We start from the raw sequence: 20380 nt of genomic DNA, 5'->3' as shown, positions 1-20380 counted from the left end.
GAGTTTATTATATTTACCTCTATTGGCAACAATCTTAGCATATCCTAATTTAATTTTCATATTAATATCTGAGACTGTGCGCTAGCGCAAGCTCGGAAGACTATTAGTAATAGAAATACCGAGCCATCGAAGAGAATCTACTAGAGGGATAGTAAAGCCACTACAGCGAAGGGAAGTACTAGAAATATTATTAAAAGAAAGAAATTTGCATTTATCTACATTAAGAGAAAGGCCTATGTCTGAAAAAGAAGTAGCAACACGAGAAACCATGTTAGATAAACCAGATTTAGTACGGCTTATAAGAAGCAGATCATCAGCGTAAGCCAGGTAGGAAACATCAGAAAAACCGGAGGGATAGGTAGCCGAAATCTTTGCCAGAACTCCTGAAATACACAAATTAAAAAGGGTCGGAGATAAAACTCCACCTTGCCTTAAACCTCTTTTCAATTTAATATTAGATGCAGGCACAGATTTCAGCCGAAGAAAAGAATTAGGGTACCAGTACCGAAGAAGCAAAGTAACCGATAGATTGACACCGCAACCACGAAGAGCAGAAAAAAGCTGACTATGACATACACTATAAAAGCTTTTGATAGATCTAAAGTACGAAGATATATACTCCTTCCCTTAGAAGAATTTTCAAGGAGCAAAGAAGATAATACACGATGTGCGTGTTGACAACCTACTCCGGGCTTAAATCCAAACTGGTTATCTCTCTCAAGTATATTATTAGTCACAAAAGGTATTAATACATGCTCAAGAACTTTACTAAAAGTGCAAGAGACAGTAATAGGTCGGTAAGAAGAGCAAATAAAAGGAGAATTTCCCTTCTTTAAAATTGAAGAGACAGTACCACACAAAAACTCTCCGGTACACTAGAAGTACAAATACACATCTGGAGAAGTAGGTGTATATGGTCAATTAGGGGGGGGGAGCAATCTAATAAAAGGTGAAATCTAGATATACCATCATTATCAAAATTATCTGATCTAATTTTCATAATTGCTTCAATTATGGATGAAAGAGACCTGGGAACGCAGAGACATTGAGATAAAGGGGTATAAAAATAGCAGAATGAGAATATAAAGAATTCACATGGTAACTAACATTAGAAAAAATAGACGAGTAATGGCCATGCCAAGCAGATGCAGGAAGACAATCACTACTTGGCACATCACTTCTAATCGACTCAGAATTAATAACTTTTTGCCATTCTCTCTTTGACACTGGAAAATCCATACCACGATAACGCACAGACTTAAGGTATTTTTTATATTCCCTGCGGGTCTTACGCTTAAGATCAGAAACAATACCACAGGACGGTCTATCACATTCATTCCAAACCTTTAACCAAAACTTAGCTTTATTTTTCAAAGTTTTTAAATTAGGATCTAAAGACCAAATAGGTTTTTGCGTACCACGTCTAACACGTTGCAGCAGCACTGCAACTGCCTCTGCATCTTTTAAACATTTAATTATTTGATTATAATAGCAATCCATGTCCTTTTTGCAATTCCCTTGTATAGAGCTCTGAAGCAGATGATAGGGAACTCGTATAGCAGACAGCAGCCTTGTTAGTGTAAACGCATAAAGAGGAACATCAGCTTTCTTCCAATTACTTTTTTCAAACCATTTTGAAGACTGGTGTACTTTGCAGAAACTTGCAGGGTTTAATTTCAGCGTAAGAGTAAGTGAGATAGGGAGATGGTCTAAGTCTTGTTCTTCAGCATGTACAAGCTCTATTGATGTAATAATACTAGGTGAGCAGATAATGTGATCAATATTGCTCTTACTGCCTGAATGATGAATATAAGAATACGGATGAGTTTTGGGTATAATATGATAAGATGGAAGGCAATCCAACAACAAATCACATCTCACTGATGAGTTATTTATATCCGTATTGAGGTCACCAATGATCATATAATCTAGAGAAATAGAAAGAATATTATCCACTAGAAACTTCAACGTGTTACAGGCTTTAGAAAATCTGGCCATCAATCTAGAGGAACGGTCATCATAAGGCAGATATGAATTAATGAAAACTACAGTGCCCATACAAACAGCGAAAAATAACTTATCTGAGTAAAAAATCACCGGCGAAACCAAATTAGGATTGTGCTTAAAAACACAAGCTAGTCCGCCGGATGGCCGGCCTCTTGTGGCTCTGGCAGTAGTAAAAAACACATCATGATGAAGGCTACGACGCAAAACGTTAATGCTAGAGTCTGTAAGAAGATGCTCCTGTAAGCAAATCAAAATCATAGTAGAACTCATCAATAACGAAATCCTTATCCTTTGTACCATTAATATTAAACGATATTATTGAAAACTCCAAAGTCATTGCAAAAAGTGGGAGCGCGACATTAGTTCCTTAGATACAGGGCAGGACAAGCTATAAGAAGTATTATTTTTACCACAGTTAGCACACTTGGGAGCAGCAATACAAGAACTATCCTTAGTAGAAATATGTGGCCCAGCACATCTGGCACATTTCGGGACATTGCTGGTGCAAGCACTTTGAAAGTGATCGTATGATCGGCATTTGAAGCAACATTTAGGTATTTCTTTAAATACGTGAATTCGAAAAAATTCATATCCCACTTTAATTCCTTCTTTGAAATAAGCAGACTGAGTGAAGGAGTCTTCAAATTTCAGCTTGACGGACCTAGTCTGGCCCAGTCGATTTGCACTTATTATACCTTGCAGTCTTTTAATAACTGAAAGGTCAACATCAACTGGGAAACCTCTGAGAATCCCTAAAAAGCTCTTGGATCGTACTTTAACTGTTGCTCCGGTAATAAAGTTCTGAACGGATGTACAAAAATCTTCAGTTGCAGATTTATCGATATTGACATACCATCTGTCATTAACAGGTTTCACGCTACAAATTAATTCATGCCCAGCTATTTGATCGAGAATAGATTTGCGTTTAATCGGATCAGACAGATCTGAAGGCACTTTAGAAACAATAACTGTCGTATGAGTGTCAATTGCTGGGGTAGGTTTCGGAAGTTGAGGAAAATTCAACTGATAATTGTCAAGTTTCCCTGACATTTCAACAACCATTTGTTGTAGCTCATTAAACTTAGAGAGTAAAGAAGTATAAGCATTTGCAGGGAGACATGGCACCTCTGTAGGTCGCTTTATCACAAACGTAGGTGCAAAAGTGTCACTACTGTCAAGAGATCTTAACAGAGAAATAATGTCACTAAAATGATTAGAAAGTGCATTGTTCCCCTTACGTACTGGGCAATCCGATTCAGGTGCACTTATTTGCCACAGTAAACTTTTAGCTTCTTTGACTATATTCACGTCAAAAAACTCCATACCATGTCTTTTAATAATATCCTCCTCAATTCCGCTTAGGAAATTGCTTTGAATAATAATAATGATAATAATAATAATAATTTATTATAAGCCAAAAAAAAACAGGCCATACAGAACAGTATTCTTAATCACACTCCACAAGAAAAATAACATAAATATCAAATTTCACTCATTGATGTCTGCGCTTCATTTACATAATTACATAACTGCCTGATTGATCTTTTTACAGTCGTTTTCAGGATCCCCGGGAACTCCAAGTTACCACCCTCAAAATACTTTTCCCTTAATAGAGAAAGTATGGGCGACATCCTCAATATCTAGGTTACATCTGGGGCAAGAGTAATCCGCATTTGCATCTGGGGCCACCCTATTTCTTTCAAATACTCTTTTTCTATTCTTTAGTGGCTGGCAATTCGCTCGGATCCGAAACCAAGTCCTCAATGTCTCCCCCGGTAATCCTAGTTTGAAATAATATTCGAATCCAAATATCTCTTTTACATGGGAATAAAACTTCAATGTTTCAGATGTTTTAACTGCCTGGGTCCACATTTGGACTTCCTGGTCTTTTATTCTTTCTACAATCATAGCCAAAAATATTCAGAACAGGAGAATATACAAGTTCAGGCATTTCGTCGGAGCTTTTCATGGCTATCGCACTCACCGACAATTAAAAAGTCTCAATATTAATTCAGAAACAAATAATGAGTAAATAAATATCGAAATATAGGTGAAACTAAAAACACAGTATATTCCATTTTATAATCATCTTAAGTTAGGTAATCAACTAATTTGAAATAAATTATGACCTCATCAAAATGAGTCCAGACAGGAATAATATCCAGTTCAATTTTGAAGTTACCTCACTGAACTCTGAAACGAAACTATGAATCACTACTAGTGGATAGTCTAGTTGATACTGAATTAAACTGAAAATTCACGGTCATTTTTTATTTTATTATTTCAGTAAAGCGCAAATTATGTTCTTGTCTTGAGAAAGCATGGAGGTTAACAGCCCTACTCATGTTAATTTTTGTTCATATTGAGTTTAACTCCGTTATTTGTTGTTATTTTTATTCGTTTTCAGTCTAATGTAATCATCGATAGTGATTTATGGTGGCTTTACGCCTTAAAAATTATCTGCCTTAACATTTGTTCATTCTTGTCTTCATGGAGGTGTCTAAGTTTCTTTGAAAAACTGGTTTTATGGAAAAAATTTTTCGAATTAAGTGACTTAAAATGAGCAAAATTTACCTTGTTTTTAAGCTGCAGAATTGAATTTAAGAAATCTTTAAAATAAATAAATACACAAAAAGTCAGATATATGTTACTGAAAATATACCAAATGACACATAGATTTTAAGCAACAAAGGTTGATTTACAAGTAAATTCACTGTCGGAAATCAGTCCGATTTACTGAGCAAAATTCTCAGCAAATCATCTTATGTGTCCTTATGTTTCATCTTATGTGTCCTTGTCCAAATTTCTGGCTTGTTGTTTTCATTTTGCTTCTTTTCCACTCACTGAAAATCACCCTCATTCTTTTTTTTTTTGCTATATCTTTTTTTCCATTTTTTTTATATACTTTCTCATTTTAATTGAGAATAATTTTTATTTTGAGATATGAGTTTTTATTTCTCATAACATCAAAGGGAAAAAATTACCATCATAACTAAGATTGCTGTTAGAGAAAAATGAATGTGATTTGATAGTTTAATATATATTGATATTCATTCCTAAATGTCTTAGTAAGTTAGGATTTATTAAATTTGTAAAACTGAAAGCATTTTCTGTGCATTTTGTTTTGAGTAAAGTGTAAGTCATGTTTTTAGCCATACTCCTCTTTGTTGTGGTTTCTGCTTGTTTTGAGTTTGACTTGGCTGTTCAATATTATTTCTGTCCATATTGGGTTTCATTTATTTATTGATAGCACTTTATTGTCCTTATACTTCAAAAATTATGTGACTTTATTTCTGATGCAGCCCTTTTGTAAATCTGCAAGTACATAGTGTGTTTTGATCTGGTTCATTATCCCGTCAATGTTCCCTGAAATTTTCGTCTTCATACCCTTAGCTTTAGTACTCGCAGCAGAAACAGTAGTAATAGTGGTAAGAGTAGTAGTACTAGTAGTAACTTGCAAATGTTGTCACTTGGTTAGTTCAACATCCCTCACAACATGTCCCATGTGTTTCAACTTAATACTCAAAGCTGTTCCAAAGATATTGCTGATATGCACTTTTGACAACCTGTATGCACATTGTTTGTTTTGAATTAGTTCAAGTTCCTCCTCAACGTTCTTGAAATTTTCCGAATAATACCCTTAGCCTTAGTAGTAGTTGCTGTAAAAATTTTATTTGCCGTAGTAATAGTAGTAGCAGTATATGCATATTGCCTTTTAGTCAACTTACCATCCCCTTCATCATTCTCTGAAAGTTCCAAATTAACAACCAAAGTATTTCCTGAGATATTCCCTTTTCACAACCAGGATGCACATAATGTGTTTTGATTTAGTTCAATAAATCCCTTCAGCATTCTCTGAACGCTTCACCATAGTACCCTTAGCCTATTTGGACACCAAGGGTCAAACATACCCTCCTTTTGCAATAAAAAATACTATATGTAAACAATGAGCAAATTGCATAACTTCCTTACCCAAGGGTGGGGGGGGGGGGGTTCATCCTGAGAGTTGTAGTTTTTTAGACTTCTCAGTTATGCTGAACAAAACGGCTATCTCAAAGTTTTTGTTGGATGTCTTCGGGGGACCGAAGGTGTGGGAGGGGCTGCTTGCCCTCCAATTACTTTGGACTCAAATGATGCCCTAGAGCTTTGATGTTTAAGTGAATGAGCCACCTCCAAAGTTTCCATGACAACTCCTCCCATATGAAGTGCATTGGTGAAAAAAAATGATACATAGAGCCCACTTTGCTCTTTACTTGGACTGCCTGTGACGAGTGTCCTTTTTCTCTCCTCTATGGAAATTACTTTCAGTCATGCTTAAAATGCATGTAAATAGAAAAAGTATTTTCAACTGAAAGAAAGGAGAAAACATTAAAACTAAAAACGAACAGAAATTATTCAATACATTAGGAGGGAAAGTTCCTCCCTCATAAAGGAAAATTCCCCCCTGAAAAAATTCTCGCATGGGAAATCCCCCCATAACGGAAAAATCTCACAGACAATTCCGACCCCTTTGAAAACAACTCGGAACATATCCATATGTAAAATTGGGTTGGCAGCAAGACATATAAAAAAAATGTCGTACGAGAATTCTGGCAAATTTCCCCTTGAAAGTTCATCCCCAGAAACTTCCCTCCCCACAAAAAAATTCGCCATGTGGAAACTGTTTACTTCCCAGTAACAAATACTATATGCAAACAATGGGAAAAATTCATTACTTACAGCCCTTTCGCCCAGAGCTGCAGGGGCTTATTCCAGCCACAGAAGCATGATTATTTGACCTGTCAACTATGCTGAAGAAAATGACCATCTATAAATTTTGATTGGATGAGTTTGGGGAAAAGTGGCGTGGGAGGGGTGCTAGTTACCCTTTAGTCTCTTTGGTTGCTTAAAAAGGGCCCTAGAACTGTTAACGTAGATAATTTCGAAGACCACACTGCCTTTCCATGACGATAAATAAAAGTTCAAATGAGGATAAATCCTTTTATTAGACAGTGATAAATCTTCTCAAAAATACTAGATATATTGGTTACATATTACAGTGACCGTCATATCTAGTATTTTTTGTGAAAATTTACCACTGTCAATTAAAAAGATTTATCCTCATTTGAAATAATATTTATAGAACTTTTAGTTTCCTTTCCAATGAGCCCTCTCTCGATCTTCTAGGACCATTGGTTCAATACGATCACCCTGGCGAAAATAAAAACAAAAATAAATAATGTTCATCTGTGATCTATCTTCTGGCAAAAAAACAAGATTCCAAGTTTTGTAGGTGGAAGCTTGAAACCTCTATAGTAGGGTTCTCTGAATTGTTGAATCTGGTGTTGCAATTTTCATTAAGATTCCTTGACTTTTTGGGGGTGTTTGTCCTTTTTCTGAAATCATGAAAATTATCCAGGCTTGTAGCTTTTGATGGGTGACATTAAACTTAAGGAATTTTATAGTGTTTGGAATCAGCATATATATCGAAATTCTTTTGATGTATATGTTGCTATCAAAATTCGTTGTTTTTTAGTTTTGGCTACTATTGGGCTGAGTTGCTCCCTTCTTACTGTTTGTTAGCCTATTACAAAGTGTTTGATTAATTTTCAAGCTCAAAATGGTAAAAAAAAGCGAAAAACTGCTTTTTCTCTACTCATTACTTCAATAATGGATATTTATTACTGCTCTATTTCTACAAAAGGTTTTTAAAAAAAGAGAATTGCCTTTCTTTTAAGAATGTTTGAGGACCCTCAAGGTTTCTGTCGAGTTATGAAATGCCATCAACATAATGTAACTCATAAAAATCCTGATTTCAAATCTGAAACATTAAAACAGCTCCTAAATTTAAACCTTTGAGAACTTATCAGAGGCAACGCTGTAGCGTTGCCTATAGTAAAGGCCATACAGCTCCAATGTTTTATTATTATTATTATTATTATTTTCCCAGAGGCACTTCATGTGGAAGGGGTCGTCGTAGAAGATTCAAAGGGGGCTCATTCGATTGGAAATTGAGAGCTCTAGTGCCCTTTTTAATAGTCGAAAATGATTGGAGGGCAACTACCCGCCCCCCCACGCCGATCATTCCCCCAAACACATCCAATCAAAATTTTGAGCTAGCCATTTTGTTCAGCGTAGTTGATTTCCAGATAGAAAATATGTTTTTGAGGAGGACACCCCCCCCCCACAACCCTCAGGGCAAGGGTTTTAAGTTATGCCCTGGGGGCATATAAGGTTTTTATAGAAGGCGTTGTCGTAGAAACTTCAAAACAGGCTCATTCAATTGGAAATTAAAGAGCTAGTGCCCTTTTTAATAGTCGAAAGTGATTGGAGTGTAACTAGCCCCCCTCCCCCCCACGCCCATCATTTCCCCAAAAACATCCAAACAAAATTTTGAGATAGCCATTTTGTTCAGCGTAGTTGATTTCTAGATAGAAAAAATATTTTTGAGGAGGATACCCCCCCTCCCACAACCCTCAGGGCAAGGGTTTTAAGTTATGTCCTGGGGGCATGTAAGGTTTTTATATAAGGTTTTGTCGTAGAAACTTCAAAAAAGGCTCATTCAATTGGAATTTGAAGAGCTAGTGCCCTTTTTTATAGTTAAATTTGATTGGAGCGTAACTAGCCTCCCTCCCCCCCCCCCCACGCCCATCATTTCCCCAAACACATCCAATCACAATTTGGAGATAGCCATTTTGTTCAGCGTAGTTGATTTTCAGATAGAAAATATAATTTTAAGGTTGACACTCCCCCACAACCCTTAGGGCAAGGGTTTTAAGTTAGGCCCTGGGGGCATATAAGGTTTTAATAGAAGGCTTTGTCGTAGAAACTTCAAAAAAGGCTCATTCTATTTGAAAATAAAGGGCTATTGCCATTTTTAATTGTCCAAAATTTTTTGTGGGCAGCTGGCCCCCCCCCCACACCCATCATTCCCCCAAAAACATCTAATCAAACTTCTGAGAGTTCCATTTTGTTCAGCATAGTTGATTCCCAGAAAGAAAGTACATTTTTCAGGAGGTTACTCACCCACACCCCTCAGGGCGCGGGTTTTAAGTTAAGCCATTGGGACATCCAAGGTTTTTATAGAAGGCGTTTTCGTAGAAACTTCAAAACAGGCTCATTCGACTGGAAATTAAAGGGCTAGTGCCCTTTTTAATAGTCGAAAGTGATTGGAGTGTAACTAGCCCCCTTCTCCCCCCCACGCCCATCATTTCCCCAAACACATCCCAGCAAAATTTTCAGATAACCATTTTTGTCAGCGTAGTTGATTTCCAGATAGAAAATATGTTTTTGAGGAGGACACTCCCCCACAGCCCTCGGGGCAAGGGTTTTAAGTTATGCCCTGGGGACATATAAGGTTTTTATAGAAGGCGTTGTCGTAGAAACTTCAAAACAGGCTCATTCAATTGAAAATTAAAGAGCTAGTGCCCTTTTTAATAGTCGAAAGTGATTGGAGTGTAACTAGCCCCCTCCCCCCCACGCCCATCATTTCCCCAAACACATCCAATCAAACTTTTCAGATAGTAGTTGATTTCTAGATAGAAAAAATATTTTTGAGGAGGATACCCCCCCTCCCACAACCCTCAGGGCAAGGGTTTTAAGTTATGCCCTGGGGGCATATAAGGTTTTTATAGAAGGCGTTGTCGTAGAAACTTCAAAACAGGCTCATTCAATTGTAAATTAAAGTGCTAGTGCCCTTTTTAATATTCGAAAGTGACTGGTGTGTAACTAGCCCCCCTCCCCCCCCCCCCACGCCCATCATTTCCCCAAACACATCCAATCAAACTTTTCAGATAGCCATTTTGTTCAGCGTAGTTGATTTCCAGATAGAAAATACACTCCCCCACAACCCTCAGGGCAAGCGTTTTAAGTTATGCCCTGGGGGCATATAAGGTTTTTATAGAATGCGTTGCCATAGAAACTTCAAACAGGTTCATTCGATTGGAAATTAAAGGGCTAGTGCCCTTTTTAATAGTCAAAAGTGATTGAAGTGTAACTAGCCCCTCCCCACGCCCATCATTTCCCCAAACACATCCAATCGAAATTTCAGATAGCCATTTTGTTCAGCGTAGTTGATTTCCAGATAGAAAATATATTTTAGGTGGACACTCCCCCACAACCCTCAGGGCAAGGGTTTTAAGTTATGACCTGGGGTCATATAAGGTTTTTAAAGAAGGCGTCGTTGTAGAAACTTCAAAACAGGCTCATTCGATTTGAAAATAAAGGGCTATTGCCCTTTTTAATAGTCCAAAATTATTGGAGGGCAACTAGCCCCCCACCCCCATCAGTCCCCCGAACAAATCCAATCAAAATTTTGAGATAGCCATTTTGTTCAGCGTAGTTGATTCCCAAATAGAAAATATATTTTTGAGGAGGAGACTCCCCCACAACCCTCAGGGCAAGGGTTTTAAGTTATGCCCTTGGGACATATAAGGTTTTTATAGAAGGTGTTGTATTAGAAAATTCAAAACAGGCTAATTCGACGGTATATTAAAAGGATTGCGCCTTTATAATAGGCGAAAGTTATTAGAGTGTAACTAGACTCTTTCCCCCCCACGCCTATCCTTCATCCAAACGCATCCAAATCAAAAAATTAGTATAGTCACTTTGTTAAGCGGCGGTTATTCAAAGATATAAAATATGTTTCTGAGGAGGACACTCCCCCACAACCCTCAGGGCAAGCGTTTTAAGTTATGCCCTGGGGGCAAATAAGGTTTTTATAGAAGGCGTTGTAATAGAAACTTCAAACAGGCTCATTCGATTGGAAATTAAAGGGTTATTGCCCTTTTTAATAGTCCAAAATGATTGGAGTGCAACTAGTCCCCCCCCCACGCCCATCATTTCCCCAGACACATCCAGTCAAAATTCGGAGATAGCCATTTTGTTCAGAGTAATTGATTTCCAGAGAGAAAATATGTTTTTGAGGAGGACACTCCCCCATAACCTTCAGGGCAAGGGTTTTAAGATATGCCCTGGGGGTATATAAGGTTTTATAGACGGATTTGTCGTGGAAAATTCAAAAACGGTTTATTCGATTGGAAATTCAAAGAGATAGTGCCCTTTTTAATAGTCAAAAGTGATTGGAGGGCAACTCGCCCCCCCCCCTCCCTACGCCCATCATTCCCCTAAACACATCCAATCAAAATTTTGAGATAGCAATTTTTGTTCAGTGTAGTTGATTTCCAGATTGAAAATATATTTTTGAGGAGGACACTCCCCCACAACCCTCGGGGCAAATGTTTTAAGTTATGCCCTGGGAGCATTTAACGGTTTTATAAATGGCATTGTCGCAGAAACTTCAAAACAGGCTCATTCAATTGGAAATTAAAGGGCTAGTGCCCTTTTTAATAGTCGAAAATGATTGGAGGGCAGCTAGCCCCCCGTCCTACGCCCATCATTTCCCCAAACACATCCAATCAAACTTTTGATATAGCCATTTTGTTCAGTGTAGCTGATTTCCCGTTAGAAAATATGTTTTTGAGGAGGACACTCCCCCACAACCTTCAGTGTAAGGGTTTTAAGCTATGCTCTCGGGGCATATAAGGTTTTTATAGAAGGTGTTGTCGTAGAAACTTCAAAAAAGGTTCATTCAATTGGAAATTCAAATGGATAGTGCCCTTTTTAATAGTCAAAAGTGATTGGAGGGCAACTAGCCCCCCCCCTATGCCCAAAATTTCTCAAACACATCCAATCAAACGTTTGAGATAGCCATTTTGTTCAGTTTAGCTGATTTCCAGATAGAAAATATGTTTTTAAGGAGGACACTCCCCCACAACCTTCGGCAGGAGTTTTAAGTTCTGCCCTGGGGGCATATAAGGTTTTTATAGAAGACGTTGTCGTAGAAACTTCAAACAGACACATTCAATTGGAAATTCAAAGGGCTAGTGCCCTTTTTAATAGTCGAAAGTGATTGGAGGGCAACTAGCCCCCCCCCCTCCCCCACGGTCATCATTCCCCCAAACACATCCAACCAAAATTTGAGATAGCCACTTTGTTCAGCGTAGTTGATTTCCTGATAGAAAGTATATTTCTGAGGAGGACTATCCCCCACAACCCTCAGGGCAAGGGTTTTAAATTATGCCCTGGGGGCATATAAGGTTTTTATAGAAGGCGGTGTCGTAGAAACTTCAAAAAGGCTCATTCGATTGTAAATTCCGAGGGCTAGTGCCCTTTGTAACAGTCGAAAATGATTTGACGACAACTAACCCCCCTCTCACGCCCACCTTTTCCCCAAACACATCCAATCAAAATTTTAAGACAGCCATTTTATTAAACGTAGTTTCAAGTTCTGGAAATTAGGTCTTTGAGGATTACAACTCCCCCAAAGCCCCCAGGGTAATGGTTGTAATTTAAGGATTCTCCGAATCCTTCATATTATTTCTGGAAGGATACTCGTATAAACTTTAGAGAGGGCTCGTTTGATTGAAAATTGAAAGTTTTTGTTCACTTTTTAAGAGTCAAAATAGATTGAAGGACAACTAGCCCCTCTCCCTCCTCCACGCCCTAAATGCATCAGATAAAAATTTTGAGATACATATTTTGTCAAAATAGTTCAAAGTTCTGATAACAAAAATTCCGGTGTTGACACAGCCCACCAGGGCCCAGGGGTAGGCGTTGTAAGTTATGCTCTGGAGCATAACTTATTAAGGGGGGTTTATAACTTATGGGACGGGGTTTTGTATGGGAAGAACACATAGGAAATCTGTTATAATTATCCAATTATAAGGTTAAAATGCATATTCTGTGATAGATGCAAAATTGCTTTGGCACACAAATTCCTATTAAGGTCAATTCCAAACAGCTGTGATCCCTTTGTGTCAGCAAGTGAAATGGTCTAAACCCCCTTTTTGGAGCTATTTTTTCAATCCATTCATTGTTGTCTATCGCTGTCCACAAGTTATGCAAGCTGTCTATTGTTCATATATAAGGTTTTTATCAAAGAGGTAATCGTATAGACTTTTAAAATAGCCTCATTCGATTTAAATTTAAATCTCTAGTTCCGTTTTTTAAATTCCATACTACTAGGCCAGGCCCCAGGCGCCCCCCCCCATGACAAAAAAAAATTGAAAAATTTTTAAATAAAAAACCAACAAAATATAATTAAAAAAAAACTTTAAAAAAAAAAATTTTTTAAAATAAAAGTAAAGGCCATTTTAAAATTAACCTCATGATATACAAATACCTGTTAAAATTCAAATTCAAAACGACCAGAAATTACTATTAAAGAATAAATGAAACCCAATACGAACAGAAATTAAATAAGCAATCATAGCAAAAAACATACAACAAGTAATAATATAAATGAATAAACAGATCTTAAAGCAAGTAATGCTTGGATTGAAAATGAAAATCTAGCTTAAAACAAGAATAAATATTTTGCCACTATACTATAAATGAAACTTAAAACGAATAGAAATTAAATAAACAATCAATGCGAAAAGAATATTCAATTTATATTAATTTAAATGAAAAAATAAATCTTAAAACGAGTAAAACTTAAATTGAATATGTAAATAAAGTTTGAATCGATTAAAAATAACTTTAAACAAGAGTTTGGGTATCGTATCACTACAGAAGCCCAAAACCTACTGCGTCATTGGCGCTTTACTGAAAACGAATTATATTACAAATGTTTCCTTTTGTACTTAATATTGAAAATAAATATTAAAATTACAGTAAAATTTTGAACTGATGAGCTTTTAGCAATTAAGATCATTATGCATCAAATATTCAGTTTAATTTATTAGTTCTTTTCAAGTTTGGTCAAGACAAATATAGTTTCACTAAAAGCAAAATTTGGATACTGCCCCCTTCTTTAACTGTAAAAACCTAAAGCCTTCTGCGTCATTGGTGCTTCACTGAAAACGAATTACTCGTATATTACAAATTTATTATTTTCCAGTTCTTACAGCATTGAAATGAAAATAAAAATTACAGTGAAAAAAAAAATTGAACTGATTGATCTTTCAACAATTAATATCATTATATATCTAATATTCAATTTGATTTTGTTTATACTTTCCAAGACTGTTCAAGACTCATAAAGTTTTGCCATTTTTTTTTAACTGTGCCATTTTGTTTTAACTAATCGTGTTAGTTTGTTATGAAAACATTTTATGGCTTCTAGGCATTTCTATTTGAGCGAAAAACTGCACCTCGAACTTTGTGGAACATGTATTTTCTTGCATGAAACACCAAAATATAATAAAATGTCAAGTTTCGGAGTGTTCCACCACTCGCAAGCAAGTGCCATTGGTATTTTTGAATCCGCATGGTCAATTTAAGGGGTGGAGGGTAGGCTAATTCTCGTAGGAGCCCCATTCCGTCGTGGTATGGTTCACATTTTCAACACCTGGCGTCCGGACTATCATATAATCTACCAAGCATACAACTACCCCAAATCAGTATCAATAAATAAATGAAACCCAAAACGAACAAAAATTAAAATAAATATTAGAGTAACGAGCATAAATTTCAAAACACCTATGTTTTCTAAAAACCAGATTTTAATTTTTGTTTTACTGAAAAAAAATTCAAATGAGTTTACTTAAAGAAAATGTACATTGTTAGTTTAATTTACATATGCTGATATCTGTTCCCGACAATCTTAGCTAATTTTCGATTTCTTTAAGTTACAAAAGTGAAAACATTCCAAAGAATTGATTTCAGTAAAGCGCCAATGACGCAGTAGGTTTTAGGGTTCTGCAGTGAGACGATACCCAAACTCTTGTTTGTAGTTATTTTTATTCGATTCAAACTTGATTTGCATATTCAATTTAAGTTTCACTCGTTTCAAGATTTATTTATTCATTTACATTAATATATATTGTATGTTTTGTTCGCATTGATTGTTTATTTAATTTCTGTTCGTTTTAAGTTTCATTTATACTTTAATAGCAAAATATTTATTTTCTTTTTAAGCTAGATTTTCATATTCAATCTAAGCATTATTCGCTTTAAGATTTATATATTCAGTTATGTTATTACTTGTTGTATGTTTTTTTGCTTTGATTGCTTATTTAATTTCTGCTCGTTTTGGGTTTCATTTATTCTTTAATAGTAACTTCTCGTCGTTTTGAGTTTGTATTTTAATAGGTATTTGTATCTTCTGAGCTTAATTTTAAAATGGCCTTTAATTTTATTTGAAAAACTTATTTTTCGGAAAGTTTTTTTTTAATTAATTTTGTTCGTTTTTGATTGCAAAAATTTTCAAGTTTTTTTTGGCATGGGTATTTTAAAAAGTCTAAAACTTCTTTTTCTCTATTCGTTACTTCAATTTTGGAGAGTTATTGTTGAATTCTGTATCTACAACATGTTTTGAGAAGGAGAATCATCTGTACGTAAATAGCGACGAAGATCACACTTCCTTTCCATCATATATAGCGACGAAGACCACACTGCTTTTCCATCATAAACAATAAGTAGAACAATAGGGAATTTTTTCTAAGACAGTGGAATTATAAACAACAAAGAACAAGTAGAACAAAAGTAATTTTTTTCGTAAGAATGTCTGAAGATTCTCAAGATCACTGCTAAGTTATGAAACTTAAAAAAAAGAGGCAAAGGATTCGGCACTAGAACTTTAAAGTTTCAAGGCTGTTCAGTCAGGAAGTGCAATGGGGGGATGAGGGCCAGCCATCCCGTGCTTTCGTACACCCTTCCTGTTTACTTACCCCAGATTTCTCCAGGTACCCATTTAGAACTGGGTCGACTCTGGCTGAGCGTACAGAGTCACGCCACTGACCCCCGCTCCAAACCAAATAATTGGGTACAGTAGGATTCGAACCCTCGCCCTCTCTGACAAAGGATCTCAAGTCCAGCGCACCAACCCACTTGGCTAGGACGGCAGTTATGAAATGCCATTAACAAAATATTAAACTTTTATTTGTGGTGTTACAAAATATAAGATGCTTTGATTTTACAAATCAAAGATGCTTTTTTGAAGCATTAAACCCTCTCCTCTAAATCACTTGCGCTGTCACAGAATATAAGGCTCCTGTTTCCTGTTCTATTTACACGAGCTGTCCTCAAGTCCTGTCCTCAAGATTCAAGTCCTGTCCTCAGGGGCGTGTGAATCAGAAAGTTTACCTGAAGGGGGCTTAGATGCCTCAAAAAGTGTATTTATATGTTCAGTTGCTCATGAGGAGGGGAACCTTTGGACCAAATCTAACAGGGTAACTTATAGCTATTCCACCCTCCAATTAGAGGACTCTTCATTTTATGATTACTATTCTTTTTAGGTGGTATAACTGGTGGGATTGAAATTTGCATCACGTTCCCAACTGAATATGTTAAAACTCAGCTGCAGCTTGACGAAAAGGCTGGAAAGAAACAATACAATGGTATCATTGACTGTGCCAAAAAGACAGTGAAGAGTCATGGCGTCCTGGGACTTTATAGAGGCTTATCTGTTTTGCTCTATGGTTCCATCCCTAAATCCGCTGTCAGGTTAGTGTTAAATTTGTTTATGGCAATCTGCTTGCAAAAACGAATTTTTGTTCAATAAACACTCTTTATCAACTCATTTAAAGGTGGAGATAAGTATGAAAGATAAAAAAAAGCCCTCATCATATCCTTTTTAGCAGAAGTGAACAGATTGAGATGTGGAACAAAGAGTTTGGTTATCTTATAAGAGTAGGAACTGGTGCTAGTGTCGAAAAAACTGTCAACGCCATCTAACGTTTGGTGTAACTCGGCATTTTTTATGTAATAATAGCGTAAGAATAATTAATTGAATTAGTAAAATCGGTAAAATCAGGGCAGTAATAAGCTATCTCAACTCCTGACAGAAAAACGATTACAGAGCTTGGAAAAATACCAAGTGTTGCCAAACGCTAGTTGGCGTTGAAGGCTATTTTTATCAATACTAGTACCAGTTCCTACTCTTATAGTCATTTTACTAATATTCATTGATGTGGAAAGTAAATTAAGAATTTAGCAAATTGACATACAACTTAGTGGGGATCAAATACATGTGCCCCTCCTCTCACCTATGAAATATTGAGGTTTTTTATAGTTTCTATAAATCTTTGTTTCCCTATATTTAGATTTTGATTTCTACTTGGGGAGCAAGGATTTTATCGGGAAATTTAGAAGGATGTATACCAGACCATTCTAAACAAATCAGCATTGATTCAAGCAGACTTTGATTCGATTGAGTCGCTCTTTTGACTTGATTGCAGAAGCACTATATTCCTACGTCTCTTAAATGTTCGGCTGCTCTTTTCATTACTGGTTTTACACTGGATTCTTTAATTTTTTACCATTGGATCCTCCAAAAACACCAACAAATTTAAAGAATCTGGGTTTAAAAACGCACTTCTTCCCGCATTAGACCTCCCATTCTCAGAAAAGATCTTTTCTAAAGGACGGAACTATTGTCCCCAAGCCCAGCAATAGGTAATGTAAACTGCACATCCCAGCCTGGGTTTATTTGAACTTAAAAAACAAACTTTTTTCCAAACGAACACCATTAAAACTCAAACCGAGCAAAAATTATCTCGTTTAGAGTTATAAAAGACATCCTCCTCCTCCCTAAAAGTAAAATATAAGCATTTGAATATCTTACAGAACTTGAGGCATTTCGTAAAATACGGTTCAAAATGGTAAAAAGCAAGTCGTAAAACATGTCGTAGAACTTAAGGCATGTCGTAAAATCCAGTTTTAAATAGTAAAAATCATGTCGTAAAACATTTCGTAGAACCTAAGGCATGTTGTAAAATCCGGTTCAAAATGATAAAAAGCAAGTCGTAAAACATCTCGTAGAACTTAAGGCATGTCGTAAAATCCAGTTTTAAATAGTAAAAATCATGTCGTAAAACATTTCGTAGAACCTAAGGCATGTTGTAAAATCCGGTTCAAAATGATAAAAAGCAAGTCGTAAAACATGTCGTATAACTTAAGGCATGTCGTAAAATCCGGTTCAAAATGGTAAGAAACAAGTCGTAGAATATGTTGTAGAATTTAAGGCTTGTCGTAAAATCCGGTTCAAAATGCTAAAAAATGAGTCTTAAAATCCAGTTCAAAAGGGTGTCGTAAAATCCTGTTCAAAAACAAACCTACATAGTTTTTTCATTATCTCGTAGAGTTCGTCTTTTTTCTAGGTTTTTTGAAACTCATTCTTATCTCTGTTTTTCAAATTAGGTGCGTCTGAATTGTTAAAAACCTTAATGCTGTTTTAGTTACTTGATGTTGCTTGATGGCACTTTAAAGACTATTTCCTTTCCTATTCATCAAAAATTATATTTGCAGTAGGTATCATCTGGCATTCCACCGTGGAAGCTATCGAAAATTTGCAGACTTTGCTTTAATCTCAATTATACTAAAGTTACTGCTTCATTTGGATTTCTAATTTTTTATGTTGCAGAAAAATAGGAATATGGATTTATTGTTTAGAAGCTATTGCTTTTTTATTTATTAGCAGACTTTGCCTTAATCTCAATCATACTAAAGTTACTGCTTCATTTGGATTTTTTGTTTTTTATGTTGCAGAAAAATAAGAAAATGAATTTATTGTTTAGGAGCTTTTGTTTTTTATTTATTAGCAGATTTATTTATTAGCAAATTAGCAGACTTTGCCGTAATCTCAATCACACTAAAGTTACTGCTTCATTTGGATTTTTCAACTTTTATGTTACAGAAAAACAGGAATATGAATTTATTGTGTAGAAGCTTTTGCTTTTTTATTTATTAGCAGATTTTTTTATTAGCAAATTGGCAGACTTTGCCGTAATCTCAATCACACTAAAGTTACTGCTTCATTTGGATTTTTTTATGTTGCAGAAAAATAGGAATATTAATTTATTGTTTAGGAGCTATTGCTTTTTTATTTATTAGCATATTTATTTATTAGAAGATTAGCAGACTTTGCTTTAATCTCAATCATACTAATGTTACTGCTTCATTTGGATTTTTCAATTTTTATGTTACAGAAAAACAGGAATATGAATTTATTGTGTAGAAGCTTTTGCTTTTTTATTTATTAGCAGATTTTTTTATTAGCAAATTGGCAGACTTTGCCGTAATCTCAATCACACTAAAGTTACTGCTTCATTTGGATTTTTTTATGTTGCAGAAAAATAGGAATATTAATTTATTGTTTAGGAGCTATTGCTTTTTTATTTATTAGCATATTTATTTATTAGCAGATTAGCAGACTTTGCTTTAATCTCAATCATACTAATGTTACTTCTTCATTTGGATTTTTCAATTTTTATGTTACAGAAAAACAGGAATATGAATTTATTGTGCAGAAGCTTTTGCTTTTTTATTTATTAGCAGATTTTTTTATTAGCAAATTGGCAGACTTTGCCGTAATCTCAATCACACTAAAGTTACTGCTTCATTTGGATTTTTCAATTTTTATGTTACATAAAAATAGGAATATGAATTTATTGTGTAGAAGCTTTTGCTTTTTTATTTATTAGCAGATTTTTTTATTAGCAAATTGGCAGACTTTGCCGTAATCTCAATTACACTAAAGTTACTGCTTCATTTGTATTTTTCAACTTTTATGTTACATAAAAATAGGAATATGAATTTATTGTGTAGAAGCTTTTGCTTTTTTATTTATTAGCAGATTTTTTTATTAGCAAATTGGCAGACTTTGCCGTAATCTCAATCACACTAAAGTTACTGCTTCATTTGGATTTTTTTATGTTGCAGAAAAATAGGAATATTAATTTATTGTTTAGGAGCTATTGCTTTTTTATTTATTAGAATATTTATTTATTAGCAGATTAGCAGACTTTGCTTTAATCTCAATCATACTAATGTTACTGCTTCATTTGGATTTTTCAATTTTTATGTTACAGAAAAACAGGAATATGAATTTATTGTGTAGAAGGTTTTGCTTTTTTATTTATTAGCAGATTTTTTTATTAGCAAATTGGCAGACTTTGCCGTAATCTCAATCACACTAAAGTTACTGCTTCATTTGGATTTTTTTATGTTGCAGAAAAATAGGAATATTAATTTATTGTTTAGGAGCTATTGCTTTTTTATTTATTAGAATATTTATTTATTAGCAGATTAGCAGACTTTGCTTTAATCTCAATCATACTAATGTTACTGCTTCATTTGGATTTTTCAATTTTTATGTTACAGAAAAACAGGAATATGAATTTATTGTTTAGAAGCTTTTTCTTTTTTATTTATTAGCAGATTTTTTTATTAGCAAATTGGCAGACTTTGCCGTAATCTCAATCACACTAAAGTTACTGCTTCATTTGGATTTTTAAACTTTTATGTTATATAAAAATAGGAATATGAATTTATTGTGTAGAAGCTTTTGCTTTTTTATTTATTAGCAGATTTTTTTATTAGCAAATTGGCAGACTTTGCCGTAATCTCAATCACACTAAAGTTACTGCTTCATTTGGATTTTTCAATTTTT

At 35.2% G+C, this 20380-nt stretch overlaps 1 protein-coding gene across 1 annotated transcript in view; it reads left to right on the top strand.

Moving 5' to 3' along the window:
• The window catches only part of sea (mitochondrial citrate transporter scheggia), a 103352-nt gene that overhangs the window by 30930 nt on the left and 52042 nt on the right, over positions 1–20380 (top strand). The window contains exon 2 of the mRNA XM_089103707.1: positions 16227–16434. Within this exon, the coding sequence (XP_088959833.1) occupies positions 16227–16434 (208 nt within the window). The remainder of the gene's footprint in view (positions 1–16226; positions 16435–20380) is intronic.

Source organism: Artemia sp. Qi Xiang Cuo, chromosome 17 (assembly GCF_049724085.1).
Source record: "Artemia sp. Qi Xiang Cuo chromosome 17, ASM4972408v1, whole genome shotgun sequence".
NCBI classification, from domain to species: domain Eukaryota; kingdom Metazoa; phylum Arthropoda; class Branchiopoda; order Anostraca; family Artemiidae; genus Artemia; species Artemia sp. Qi Xiang Cuo.
The sequence above is the reverse complement of the archived record's forward strand: the minus strand, read 5'-3'. Positions and strand labels throughout refer to the sequence as shown.